Source organism: Marmota flaviventris, chromosome 1 (assembly GCF_047511675.1).
Source record: "Marmota flaviventris isolate mMarFla1 chromosome 1, mMarFla1.hap1, whole genome shotgun sequence".
Lineage (NCBI taxonomy): Eukaryota > Metazoa > Chordata > Mammalia > Rodentia > Sciuridae > Marmota > Marmota flaviventris.
The window spans coordinates 205,665,508-205,678,740 of NC_092498.1; the positions used below are offsets into that span (position 1 = coordinate 205,665,508).

Genomic DNA, 13,233 nt, shown 5'->3' on the forward strand with positions numbered 1-13,233 from the left:
GAGCGCTCACCTAGCACTCTTGAGGCGCTGGGTTCGATCCTCAGCACCACATAAAAATAAAGATAGTACTGTGTCCACCTACAACTAAAAAGTAAATATTAAAAAAGAAAAGCTTTTGGAAAGGCTGGATGTAGTGGCGCATGCCTGTGATCCCAGCAGCTCAGGAGGCCGAGGAAGGAGGATCATGAGTCCAAAGCCAGCCTCAGCTACTTAGCAAGGCACTAAGCAGCTTAAGGAGATCCTTTCTCTAAATAAATAAATAAGGTCTGGGGACGTGGCCCATTGGTTAAGCACCCCTGGGTTCCAGTCCATAACATTCTTCCCCGTACAGTGGCAAGACCCTGAGACCTGCCCAGTCACAGAGAGTGACTCAAACCTTGACAGACTCTGGTGGCATATCTGGCCTTGATCCTTGGTCCCCAGACACACTAAATCAGAAGAATAGGATTCTCCCCTGGGCCTCAATCTCCTCAGCTGGGAAATGGGGTTAAGCAGGGACCTCCTGCCAGGGTGAGGGAGGGAATGCGGGCCTGGAGCCACACTGGCACTCCGGCAGGCTGGGTATTCCTCCTGACCGCTCTGTCTGGTTCAGCCTGGTGCACAGGGCTCCAAGCCTGGGCTCTAGTGGTGGATTCTGGGGCTTGGGCGTGTGTGTATGCTCAGAGGGAGGAGAGTTCCACGTAGGTCCCCGAGGTCGCTGCCCAGAGCAGCCTGGGAATCCAGCACCTGTCTGGGGGAAGTCCTTGGGCAACAGCTCAAGTTCTGGCCGGCCTCGGCCACCTGTCAGGTGAGGACCTGCTGGCCAGGCTGTAAATGGAATTTCCCCATCTTGGCCCCAGTGTGCCTGGGCCAACCATTATAAAGAGGGGTAAACTGAGGTCCTGAGAGGTGATGTCACCAGCTTACAGTACCCTGGGGAGAGAGCTGGGTCTGGAGCCTTCCAAGGCTCTGGGGTGCCGGCAGCGGCGCGGTCACTTACCTCCAGGGGTGCAGGCCCAGGGAGGGGCTACAGGGGCTGCAGGGGCTGCTGGGGCTCAGCAGCGACGGGCTCTGACTGCTCGGAGACAGACTGCAAAGAAAGAGGCCGGGGACGGTGAACCTGGCGGTTGCCCCTGAGTGTGGCCGGATCCGGAGACCAGACCAGGGCAGTGGTTCTCCGGGCGAGGAGGGGCCCCAGGCCGGGGATTCTGGGTTTCAGCGCAGGCCGCGAGGGAGGGGCCAGGAAGGCTCCCCGGAGGCGGCGACACCAACCGAGACGCGGGGTGGCTGGGAGGGTGGTTGTCATCCTGTCCTCGCCGGTCCCCCTCCCCGCCCGGCGCGGCACTCACTCGAGGGTCAGCGCCGGGATGTGCAGCTTGTCCCTGCGGGACTTCATGCCGAGGCTGGGGCCGCGTCTACGCGGCCGGGTAACGACGTCCTCCTGGCGGCCCCCAAGCCCCGATCGTGGCGCGATCGGTCGCACGGACAGACACGGACCGAGGGGCGGCGCGCCTGGCGGGTGCGGCGGACCGGCGCGGAGGCTGGGCCGCGGGGGGCGCGGGGGGCGGTTCTCTCCGCCCCGGGGCGGGGCTCGGAGCGCGGCACCTGCGCGCAAGCCCGGCGGGCAGGAGGGGTCGCGCGGCCGGGAGAAGGCAGCGGTGGGCGCCGCCCCCTTCTCTGGAGGGCTCCGAGGCCGCGAGGTCCCCAGGTCCCCAGCTGCGTGGCCCCAAAGGAAGGGCGGTCACTGCCGCCTGGGCGGCGCGATTGCCCCATCACCCGACCCCGCCCCTCCTCCCGGCCGGCTCCGCCCTCGCCTGGCCCCGGGTGTCCGGCACCCAGGATGCCCGCGCTCCGCCCAGCCCCGTCACCGCGTCCCCCGCCCGCGTCCCGGCTCTCAGCATCGCCACGCAGACCAGAGGCCCGGACGCGCCTCCAGGCCTTTCCTTCGCGCGGCTGCCTCTGCTGGAAACATCCTTCTCGGCATCCACGTCCGAGTTCACCCCACTCCGCGAAGCTGTCCCCGCACCGCCCCGCTACGGCGCTCCCAGCCCAAGCTGTCCCTTCCTCTCAGCCTCGACCGCACAGATCTGAGGATGGGTGTCTCGCCCCGCGACCCCTTGATCCCAGGGTGGACCTTGTCAGGCAGGGGGCAGGGAGGGGGCAACTCCTCGGGGGTCTGTGGCCCCGTCTTGCCCTAGAGCCCCGGACTTTGCCCTTCGCGGTCGATTCACTGCCCACTACCCTGCCCCCAGCTTGGGCAAAGGCCAGGGACAGTGCCCGCCCTCCGGGCAATGTCCGAGTCCCTCCCCTCCTGGGCCCCTAAGGCCCCTCCCCACCAGCTGCGCCATCCCCACTCCAACAAGAGCAGATGGCCTGGCCTAGGGAGCCACTCTGACCCCGTCCTCAGACCTCCCCCTTCTCTCCCTCCACCTCCCCTCGCCTCTCTCGGTTCAGCCGCCCTGCCCCCTGCGGTCTTCCAACGCCAGCTGCTCCGCACCTCAGGACCTTTGCTCCTACCACTAACCTCTACCCGGGGTGCCCTTCCCCCAGCCTCCCAGGGGCCGCTTTTCCTCCCCTTCCAGATCGAGAGTCAAGGCCACCTCCTCCTAGAAGCCCCCAGATCTCAGGCTACAGCTGCCGCCAGCCCCTCGTTCTCTTTCTCGGCTGCACCGTCACTTTCCCTTTTCCCTCCCCAAGAGCACTAGCTCTGTGGGCAGGCCTGCGATTCACTTGTTTCTGGGTCCCCTGTGCCCCAAACACCTGCCCCATGCAGCAGGTGCCCCAGAAATGTCTGTTGAGCGATTCCCAGCCCCGACTGGGGCGAAGGCCTCCCGCGAAGAGGGCGTGCCTGCGCTCACCCGGGGTCAGACGGGAGCACTAGGACCCCCCTCCGGGGCTCTGGGTTCTCCCACCTTAAGTGGGGGGGAGACCTTGAACAAGAGGCTCTTGAGCTTTGGGGATCCCAAACTGCCAACCTACAGGAATGCCGGTGTGACCCTTAGGAAGACAATGTTCGACGCGCACCCCTGAACGGAGGTGAGCTGCCCGCCGCGCGGGGCGTGCGGGCTGCTCTGGGTGTGCGGGGCTGGGGCGCCCCAGATCCGACTCCGGACTCCAGAGCAGGGTCTCGGTTCCGAGCTCCGCCGGGGCCCAGCGACCAAGCTCCTCCCCGCTTCAGGTCCCTCATTTGCATACAGGCTGGGCCTCCGGGCTGCCCGCCAGCCTCCCATGTGCTCAGGAAGCGCTCCAAACACCAGGGCAGGCTGGCGGTGAGAAGCCTCTGAGTGACTGTTACCTAAATTCACCACTCTGTACCCAGGACCACGGGCCCCAGATGAACTCACCCCCGTCCTCGGCGAGGCAGGCTCAGCTCCTTCTGAAATGACAAAAAAAGGGGGGGGGAATCATCCTTAGAAAGCAAGCACTTTGAACCCTGGCCCTTGATCCAGCGACACCCCAAATCATTCCTTCAATTTTCCCTTCAGCCCATGCCTCCTTTCTAGTCACTCCACACACTGGACTCAGACTTCTGCCTCAGGGCTTTTGCACCAGCAGCACCTTCCCTTTTAGAGCTCAACAAATTGGCCTGCACCAACTCTGGGTGCCTCTACCACAGGCAGCTAGAAAGCCCTGGGTTTGGGGTCCGCTGTGACTCCAGGGTCCACCTTCAGAGAGATCCTACCCAAGAGTTTTTTTTTTTTTTTTTTTTTCCAGAATCCAGGGACATTCAGACCTGCCTCCCGTTCTCTTATGTTTCCTTCCGGTGGTGAGGGTGATCTGTGATGATGTGCCTCAGTTTCCCATCTGTAATTTGGAGGTGACATCAGCAGGACTCTGGGGTAACATGATCATTTTTGTTGTGTGTTGAGCTCAGCGAGGGCCTACGCAGAAGCTATCACAATCCTGGGAATTCGGACTCCCATTTACTGAGCCTCTACTGTGCCCCAGGTGCAGGGGCCGTTTTACACGCTGGGAAACTGAGGGAAGCCAGGTGCCCACGACTCTCGGTAGAGGGGGAGATGGGAAACTGGGTCTCGGGACACCCCCCCCCCCACAAACACACACATTGGGGCGGCTGCTTGGGGACACAGGACTATTTTTACCTCGGTGGGCTCCAGGCTGCCCACGTCCTGATGCGGGGTGTTCGCCATGGCAACCAATGACGTCATCGGCCCCCGCAGCCAATTGGAGGGGGCCGGAAATTGCCAGGGGCTGGACGACCCGGCTGGGAGGAGGGGCAGGGTCTCCCGCGGGGGAATGGGAGGAGGGGTGCGGGGTTCCGGCGGTCCCCCTCAGGCTGCTCCCAGCTACGCTGCTCTCACAAAACCGAACCTTTCGGAACCGGAGAATGAGCTGCCCCTCGGAGGTCTCCCCGAACCTCAGGACAGAGCTCACTACCGTTAGGGCAGGCAGTCCCAGATCCAGGAGCCATCGCCACCGCCAGTGCCACCAAGACCTCCTTGCTGTCTCCTCCAGTCGCTGTGGGACCTCATCCCACCTCGCCCCCACCGCCTGGCTTGAAACCGAGGGATCTGAACCCCGGGGTCCCAGCTGCTGCCACCCCCATCTCAGCCTTTTCCTTCCAAAGTTCTGACAGTTGTGGTCCCCAGGCCAGCCGCCTCACTCCTGCACTGTGTGGCCCGCGCCAAGCAACTTAACCCCTCTGTGCCTCAGTGTCCTCAAGAAAGAGAACGGAGGCATTGCTTTGTAGAGTCTGGGGAGAATCCAGGAGCAGCCAATGCAGGGTCTGCGCTGGGGGGAGAGACCTGGATGCCGCAGCGCCCAGAGGGTGACTCGGTGACGTTCATAATAATCACCATCTCAGTGCCATCCCCGGTACAAAAAGACGCGCAGTGGCGGAGAGAAAGGAGCCCCTGGAAGGCTCAGCAGGAAGCTGGACCCACACAGCTCCGCTGGCGCCGCCCCCGGGCCCTCCGCTCCGCACCATCTGCTTCCCCACAGCCCCCTCCCAGCGGCTGTTCCCCGACGGAACGGCTCCTGCCGAACGTGGTTCCCACCGCGACCCTGGAATTGCCCTTAAAACATATTAGTTGAGGTATCCTCTTGGCTGGGTGATGCTGCTTCTTCAAGCCTCATCACCTGAGGATCCCCCAATTTGGAGGTGACGGAGCAGGACTTGGGCATCCCATGCTGGAGGGTCTAGGGGGGGCAGAGGGAGAGGAGAGTTTGGAGGCATCCAGAGAGGGGACCCAAGGGGGCTTCCCCGAGCAGGGTGATCTCGGATTGGGCTGGGTGTGCTAACAGCATGTGAAAAGGGTGGCGGTGGTGGTCCACACCTGCAATCCCAGGGGCTGGGGAGGCCGAGGCAGGAGGATCTGGAGTTCAAAACCAGCCTTAGCAATGGCGAGGTGCTAAGCAACTCAGGGAGACCCTGTCTCTAAATAAAATACAAAATAGGGTTGGGGATGTGCCCCAGTGGTCGAGGGCCCCTGAATTCAATCCCCAGTACCAACCCCCCAAAAAAGGGGGTGGCTGTGGGGATGAAGCGCAGGAATGCAAACTCGGCAAGGCTCACGTCGCTCCAGCCAGAGGGCTTCCTGGAGGAGGAGAGCCAGTGTTGTGGGCCTGGGGGAGCAGAGTCGCCCTGAAGGACGGACCTGCTAGGGAGCCTCCCAAGCAGCAAGGGAGACAAAGTCCAATTACAGGTCGCGGCCACATTTTCTGTCCTAGGGATGCTCTGTTTGGGCATCTGGTGTTTTGAAATTCTGTCGTGTGTGACGCAAAGGAGCCGGCGAAATACTAATAGTAGCAGCAGCAATAACTGCTGAGTTTCATTGGCTGAGCTGAACCCGTCCCCCCTCCTGCCCTGTCCCACTGCTCCCGCGGACTAGGTCAGAAACTGCTTATAGGACTATTCGTGCCCCCGCCTGGCCACCATCTAACTGGACAGGATGTCCACCGCTATTGTCTGATCTGGCCAATCAGCGACCGACTTGAGTCCTCAGAACTTCCCGTAGATTTTATGAATTGATTCTTTGACCTTCGGCAATGTTTGGCCTCCTAGAAATCTGATTGGCTCGCATCAGCAGCCTGCCGCCTGATTGGCTGAGACGTTACCCTGGCCCTTAAGAGGGGTTCCAGGTAAGGAGGGAGATTGACAGCATCAAGAAGCAAAGCCCCTGAGCTCCTGCACGCTCACGCGCCGGAAGGGTTATTTTCCCTTTTTGAGTCTCAGTGTCCCCTTTTGAAAGATGCGACTACTAATAGCATCAACCCCTCCAGCTCTCAGGAGAATTAGAGGCACGAACAGTGCTTAGTCTGTTAATTTGAACAGTTATTAGTATTTTATGATTATTTTATCATTATTTTAACTTTCTCCCACTTTGGCCAGTCTCACTCCTGGCTTTTGTTCCCCTTTTTGCCCCCCATTGGCTCCAGAGGAGTCTTTTCAGACCCCAGATGTGTTTGTGTCCTCCCCTGCTCCAGCTCCTCCGATGGTCCCCTTACCCTAGGGGGAAAGTCTAACCTCTTTTAAGAATCAATGCTGCTGTCAGTCACCCCCTCTCGCACCTCTGGCTCTAGTGCTAGGAAATGACTCTAGTTTATTTCCCCGCACAACAGCAGCAGTGCCTCCTGACCTCTGGGCCTTTGCATATGCTGTGCCCGCTGTCTGAAATGCCCATGCACCCAGGCGATCCGGCCTCACCTCCCTGGATGCAGGCCAATGCCGGATTGTGCTGCAGGGGGAGAGGTCCTGCCTGGGTTCCAATCCTGACTGTCACCTACACGGGGAGACTGGGATGGCAACTACTCTTCCCGAAGCCTCAGTTTCTCCTTTGGTAACTGCAGGACTCCCGCAGGAATGTCTGCCCCCCATGGAACTGGTCCCACTTCCTGACGTCAGCAGCGCCCCCATTCTCTTACCCGGAGGCGGTTTCTCTATTTTAAGAGGCCGAGGGCGGGGCTGGCATCTAACTGATGCTCCAGGCAGGGCCTGCCCGACCCCCACAACACCCCCCTGCCGGCCAGTCCCACCCCGCCCCCTCCTTTCTGTCCAGGTCCCCAGGTCCTGTCTCTGGCCTCCTCCCTTCCCCTTCGGCACCCTCCCCTCCATGCCCTGGGAGGTCAGTGTTTCTGTCCCCAGCTCTGCTTCACCCCTCCTGGCCCTCCCCCAACGAGGCTTCTCATTACCTTCTGCCAAGTTCCCAGTCCTGAAGCCTGGAGCCTGGGGACCTGCCTGCCTCGGCTCCCACATTGGCCCCTCGTGGCTCCTGCCACTTGCTCTGTCTTCCCTTGGTTCCAGCTTTCCTCAGCCTTTTTCATTTCCCCAAATACCCACCCCCACACCCTGCCACCCGCAGCTGCCTCTGATGCCCTGAGGTCATCCCACAACCCCAGAATCAGCCTGGAAGTCTCCATTCAGACCTGACCACTCTGTGGGGTCAGAGCTGCTCAGGCATCTACCTTCCCAGCAGCCTGCGTGGCCCAGGAGGGCACCTCTGGAGGTTGCCACCTTGCCAGAGCTGGGCACACAGTAGGTGCTCAATGACTGTTGGCTTGGTAAATGACGACTGCCAGGTCCTAGCCTGCAACCTGGTGGCTTCTGAAGGGTTTGGTCCGAGCCCGGAGGGAAATAGCCAGATCTGAATCCCCATTTTACAGATGGTATAAACAGGGAAACTGAGGCTCAGAAAGGTCAAAGGAGTTGCCACCTGGGGTCATGTACCCCCAGGGTGGGTTCGAACTTAGGGCTCTGCTGTCCCAACAGCCGTGTTCTTACCTCGGGTCACACAGCCACCCAACACAGACATGGTGCCAAAGGCTGGGAAAGCAGGGCTCTTATGGTGAACAGGGAAACTGAGGCCTGAGAATCGGGGTCCTCCCAGGTCACACAAATGTCTGGACTGAGCCCAGAGAGAGCTGTTTAAGGGCGCGGAATGAATCCCGGCTGGGCAAACCCTGATTAGTGACTTTGCCAGGTAGGGTCTCAGTTTCCTTACCTGATAAATGGACAGTCCCCCCACCCCGACCGGCTCTAGAGGTGACCTCAGTCTGGGGTACAGTGGCACAGCCACGACCCAGGCAGGTACTGATATATACTAATGACAGTCGCATGTCAGTAGTAACGGGGTTGACACAACGATGAACATATGGCGAGCTCGGCGCCCGGGCTGCTGTGGAGCCTATTATTATTAGAGTATCTGGTGGGGAGGGGACAACCCTCAGTCCCCTCCTCCCACGCCATCTCCTGGAGCCTCAGTTTCCCCATGAATCCAATGGGGACAGCCCCCTCCCAGAGGGCAAAACGCACTTTCAGATGCAGGCGGGCAGAGGGCGCGACCCGGCAGCGCCCCGCCCTCTGCCTCAGTTTCCCCACGGCCGGCGGAGGCCCCGCCCCGGCACCCACCCGCGGCCGCCGCACCTCGCCCTCCGCCCGCCCGCGCAAAGGCCTCACCTGGAGCCCGCGGCGCCGCAGGAGGCTCGACTCGTCCATGGCCAGCGAGTCCGAGCCGCGGGGCCCGCCCCCGGCCCCGCCCCGGCCTGCCAGACCCCGCCCCCGGACGCTATTGGCCAGGCCGGTCAGCTGACCGTGGTCTGACCCCACCCCTCCCCGGGAAGCCCATCTGGAAGGGCCCCGCCCCCAGCGGGCGAGCGGCCCCGCCCCTCCAGGCCCAGCCCGGCCACAAAGCATCCAAGTGAATATTTTGTAATGAATCCTCCTCGAAGGAAGTGAGCATTATTCATTCCCATTTTTGCAGATAGGAAACTGAGACTCAGAGAGGTTAATCAATGTGCCCAGAGCACACAGCAAGACTGGCACTCGCAAAAGTTAAGACTTCCCCCAAAACTCATCAATAATATTTGGAATTGGGGCTGGGGATGTGGCTCAGTGGGAGAGCGCTCGTCTAGCATGCTTGAGGCTCTGAGATCGATCCTCAGCACACATAAGAGTAAATAAAGATATTGTGTCCATCTACAACTAAAAAAAATTTTAAATAATATTTGGGGATAATTTTTTAAAAATCGAAATGAAAATGTTCGTGATGAACAAAACATCGACATTTTAAAGACAGGTGTTCTGGTACCACCCTGCCACCCCTAGCCAACAAACTATATACACAGCTAGAGGGCCACTGTGGTCGCCAGCTTCTCTTTGAGGCTGGCGGCCTTAGTCATGGCTGCCGGAGCACCTGCCTACCTGCCTCAGGAACATCGGCTCTCACAGGCATTTCACGGAAATTCTTCGCTTTGCAGAAGGAGAAACCGAGCCTGGGAGCAACCCCAAGTCCCGAGAGAACCCCTGCAGTCTCTTTCCCTGCCACCACCGTCTCTGCCTCCCCAAGTCCCCTGTTCAAACTGGACACTGGAATATATTTTCTGGCTGTAGGGGATCCTAGGAAGTGTCATTGGACCCAATGTCTCAAGGGTGCTATAGGATTGCACCAATTTATGGTGGCCTGATGGAGCATATAAAAACACGGGGTGCTGGGAATACTTAGTTTTCTCATTAAAATTGACATAATTGGGCTGGGGTGTGTCCTAGTGGTAGAGCGGGACAGTTCACCCTTTTAGAATGTGCAATGCAGGGATTTTTAGCATATTCATAGAGTTGCACAACCGCCACCACCATCTCATCCAGGCGGCTTCCCCATCCACAGAAGAGGCCCTGTCCTCATTAGCTGAGGCTCCCCGTGCTCCTCTTCCTCTCCCTCCCCCCCCCCCTTATTTGTTTTTTTGGTACCGGGGATTGAAACCACGGGCATTAACCACTGAGCCACATCCCCAGCCTTTTTTTTTTTTTTTTTTTTTTTTGTATTTTATTTAAAGACAGGATCTCTGCTAAGTTGCCGAGGCTGGCTTTGAACTCGAGAGCCTCCTGCCTCAGCCTCCCGAGCTGCTGGGACACCAGTCAGCTGTCTGTTCTGTAAACTGGCGGTTTCTGGACACTTCATCTGAATGCAGTCCTAGACCCTGCGGTCCTCTCCACATGGAAGGTTTCTTCCACTTGGTATCATGTTTTCAAAATTCATCCACATTGTGGTGAATCAGTACTTCATTCCCTTTTATGATCAAATACTATTTTGTGGTGTGGTCGGAGCACATTTTGTTCATCTGCTCATCCCTTGACAGTCATCAGGGTTTTTAAATTTTGGAATAGAGCCGCTGTCTGTGTTCGCTTAGAAGGTTTTGTAAGGATGTCTGTTTCAATCCTCTTGGGCACGTACCTCGCGGTGGACTTTCCGGGCCATATGTTGATTCTGTGTTTTAAATTTGTGACAACCCGCCAGACTGTTTTCCAAAGCGGCCACCCAGTTAAACTCGAATTTCAACAAACAGTGTATAATTTTTCAGTATAAATATGTCCCCTGTAATAGCTGGGACATAGTTATGCTAAAACATTGTGTGTTGAAATTCTAGCTCAGCTGGCTGTCCTGTGTCTCACTGAGCAGCCCTGGACAAGTGAAGCGCAGGTTGCAGCTTGCTTACCCCAAGGGGCTGGAAGTTCTCCTCCTATAAGGGACAACTGCTCTGATCTGGCTGGTTCTGTCTCCCAGTTCACTTTTAGTTCAAGCAGGACCCCCACTTGACCCCCAGCCTTTTATCCTTTATCAGTCACTGTGATTGGTTCAAGGTGGGCTTGTGACCCACAGGCTCAGCCAATCACGGCCTTTCTTGAGACTTTGCTTGGAATCCTGGGAAAAGAGAGGTTCCCTGGGGCTGGACCTGGGGCTCAGGGGTAGAGCTCACCTGGCATGTGGGAGGCCCTGGGTTTGATTCTCAGCATCGCATATAAATAAGTGAATAACATAAAGATTCATCAACATCCAAAAAAATATTATTTTAAAAAAGCACACTGCTAAAAGGAGAGAGAGAGAGAGCATGTGTCCATGAACCAGAGGTTGCTGGGGTGGGCAGTAAATGTGGACCTGCCCAGGGAGTCACCGGAGAGATCCTAGGTGCCCCTGCTTTATCTGGGGAACTCCTACCCAGGGCTCTCTTCCAAATGACGTCCCAGGAGGTGATAGGGAGTGTTCACTGATTGACTGATTGATTGAATGTGATTTTCCCATTTTTTTAATGTTTATTTTTTATTTAGTTTAGGTGGACACAGTATCTTTATTTTATATTTATATGGTGCTGAGGATTGAACCCAGTGCCTCCCAAGTGCTAGGCAAGCGCTCTACCACTGAGCCACCAACCACCCCAGCCCCAATTTTTCCATTTTGAAGAAGTCCTATGAGTTCTTAAAACCCACTCAAATTCTCTAGGTCCTTCAGAGGGCATTTCTTGAGTGAACAAATACATTTTCCTTGTGGCCTTTCACACATCCATCTCCTGGCCTTCCCTACTGTGGCAGAATGCCTAAGACAATCAACCTAAAGGAGGAGAGGTCTCCTTTGGCTCATGGATTTAGAGATTTCAGTCCTTGGTTGCTGGGCCCCGTGGCTCTGGGCCTTGGCAGCAATTTCCATGGTGGTGGGAACACATGGCAGGGCCCCTTCTCCTCCTGGTGCCAGGAAGCAAAGAAGAGTGTCAATACCTGGGGTCCCATGATCCCCTTCCAGAGTGTGCCCCCAAACACCTTTCTTCCCGAGGTCCTGGTTCCTAAAGGTCCCAACTGTGCTGTCGGTTGAGAATCAAGGCTTTAACACGTGGGCCCTGGGGACACCCCAGAGCCCAACCAGAGCACCATCAGGACTCTCCTCAAAGCTGGTCGAGGTGGCCACGCCTGTCCTCCCCGCAGCTCGAGAGGCTGAGGCAGGAGGATCGCAAGTTCAAAGCCAGCCTCAGAACAGCGAGGCCCTAAGCAACTCAGTGAGACCCTGTCCCTAAGTAAAACACAAACCTCGGTGGTTAAGCGCCTTCTGCTTAATCCTCAGAACTCAAGTAGAAAAAGCAAAAATTCTGTTCAAATATTTCCATATGGAACCCCAGGAAGTGTGCTTGTTGAATGGATTTTTTTCTGGTAACCTTCTGTGTACTTTCTTCTTTTAATATTTATTGTTTTGTGGTAGTTGTCAATACCTTTATTTTATTTATTTATTTTTATGTGGTGCTGGGGAGGGAACCCAGGGCCTTGGGCATGCGCTCCACCAACTGAGCTCCACCCGGCCCCTTCTGTTACTCTTTAGGACCTCCTCCAACCCTGCTCTGGAGGCTGAGAAGTCCCCGTTGGTGGCAGGGGCTGTTCCTATGGACGAGGACACCTATAAATGTGGTGGCTAGTGAGCGAGTAGATTTTCTCCTGGCAAACTCCTACTCACCCCTCAATACCCTCTTTAATGCCCCTTAGGGACCTTGGTCTCTTGGCCACAGGGAGGGGACTCCTCCCTCTTGGGCTTAAGGTCACTTTCCCCAGGAAGACGGAGGGGGGTGGGGAGGTTCTGCGGTTCCCCTTGTCATGATTTCCGGCTCCTGTGACCTATTCTTTCCTGCTTCCCCTCCCCCACTCTGAGGGGCGGTTGAAAGTGGGGCGTCCCTGGGACCTTCTCTGGCAGCTGGCAAGGGCCCCTGGGAGGGAGGAGGGGGAGAGGGAGGGGGTTGTGCCCACCTGTGGCACCGGGAAGGTGAGATCATGAGCTCAGTGGGACCCCGATGAGGGTAGAAATGCCACCTCACATGCGGCTGGGGACCCCTTGCTCACAGCCCCCCACGGCTCCCCGTGCCCTTGGGCAAGGCAGGCCCCCTGCGACCTCCAGTGTCACCTCCCCACACAGAGCCCCAGACCCTCCGTGACGGGCTACTGTTCCTCAAAGCGTCTCCTCCAGAGGAGGCCTCGGCCCCAGGGCCATCTCCCTTGGAAACCCAGCTCCAAGCCCCCTCCTCGTGGGCGCGGTGGCCCCCGCCTGTCATCCCAGCGGCTCGGGAGGCTGAGGCAGGAGGATCGTGAGGATCAAAGCCAGCCTCAGCAAGAGCGAGGCCCTGAGCAGCTCAGCGAGACCCTGTCTCACAGTAAAATACAAAACAGGGCTGGGGACGTGGCTCAGTGGTCGGGGCCCCTGAGCTCAGTCCTCCTCCTCCAGGAAGCCCTCTCTCCCCAGCGCACAGCACTGGGCTGTACCCCCCCAGGGGCTGGGGAACCTGCGTCCAGTTCTTTCCCTCCCGCCCTGTCTATCCAGTGGCCGCTCTGACTCTGGGATGAGCAAGACATGTTAGCAGGACAGAGGCCACTGGGGGGCACCAGTGACAAGGGCTAGTGTCCCTGGCTGGTGGTGGGCGCCGTCCCCAGGAGCCCTTCCCCCCTCCTCCCTCAGGCCTGGCTCTGCAGGGTGGGGGCACCAGGCCTGGGAG

The 13,233-nt window shown here is 58.1% G+C and overlaps 1 protein-coding gene across 9 annotated transcripts in view; it reads right to left on the minus strand.

Moving 5' to 3' along the window:
* Mast3 (microtubule associated serine/threonine kinase 3) overlaps nucleotides 1-8,449 on the minus strand; it is a 33,039-nt gene extending 24,590 nt beyond the window's left edge. For 4 of the 9 annotated variants that reach the window (XM_027932609.2, XM_027932606.2, XM_027932607.2 and 1 more), the window contains exons 1-3: nucleotides 8,396-8,449; nucleotides 3,324-3,355; nucleotides 980-1,069 (exon numbers count right to left, since the gene is read on the minus strand). In XM_027932609.2, the coding sequence (XP_027788410.2) occupies nucleotides 980-1,069; nucleotides 3,324-3,355; nucleotides 8,396-8,434 (161 nt within the window). In that variant the 5' untranslated portion in view covers nucleotides 8,435-8,449. Of the gene's footprint in view, nucleotides 1-979; nucleotides 1,070-1,328; nucleotides 1,487-3,323; nucleotides 3,356-8,395 lie in introns of those variants that run through there. The other 5 variants (XM_071601211.1, XM_071601203.1, XM_027932610.2 and 2 more) reach the window with 2 other exon arrangements.
* Between the last annotated feature and the right edge of the window lie 4,784 nt (nucleotides 8,450-13,233).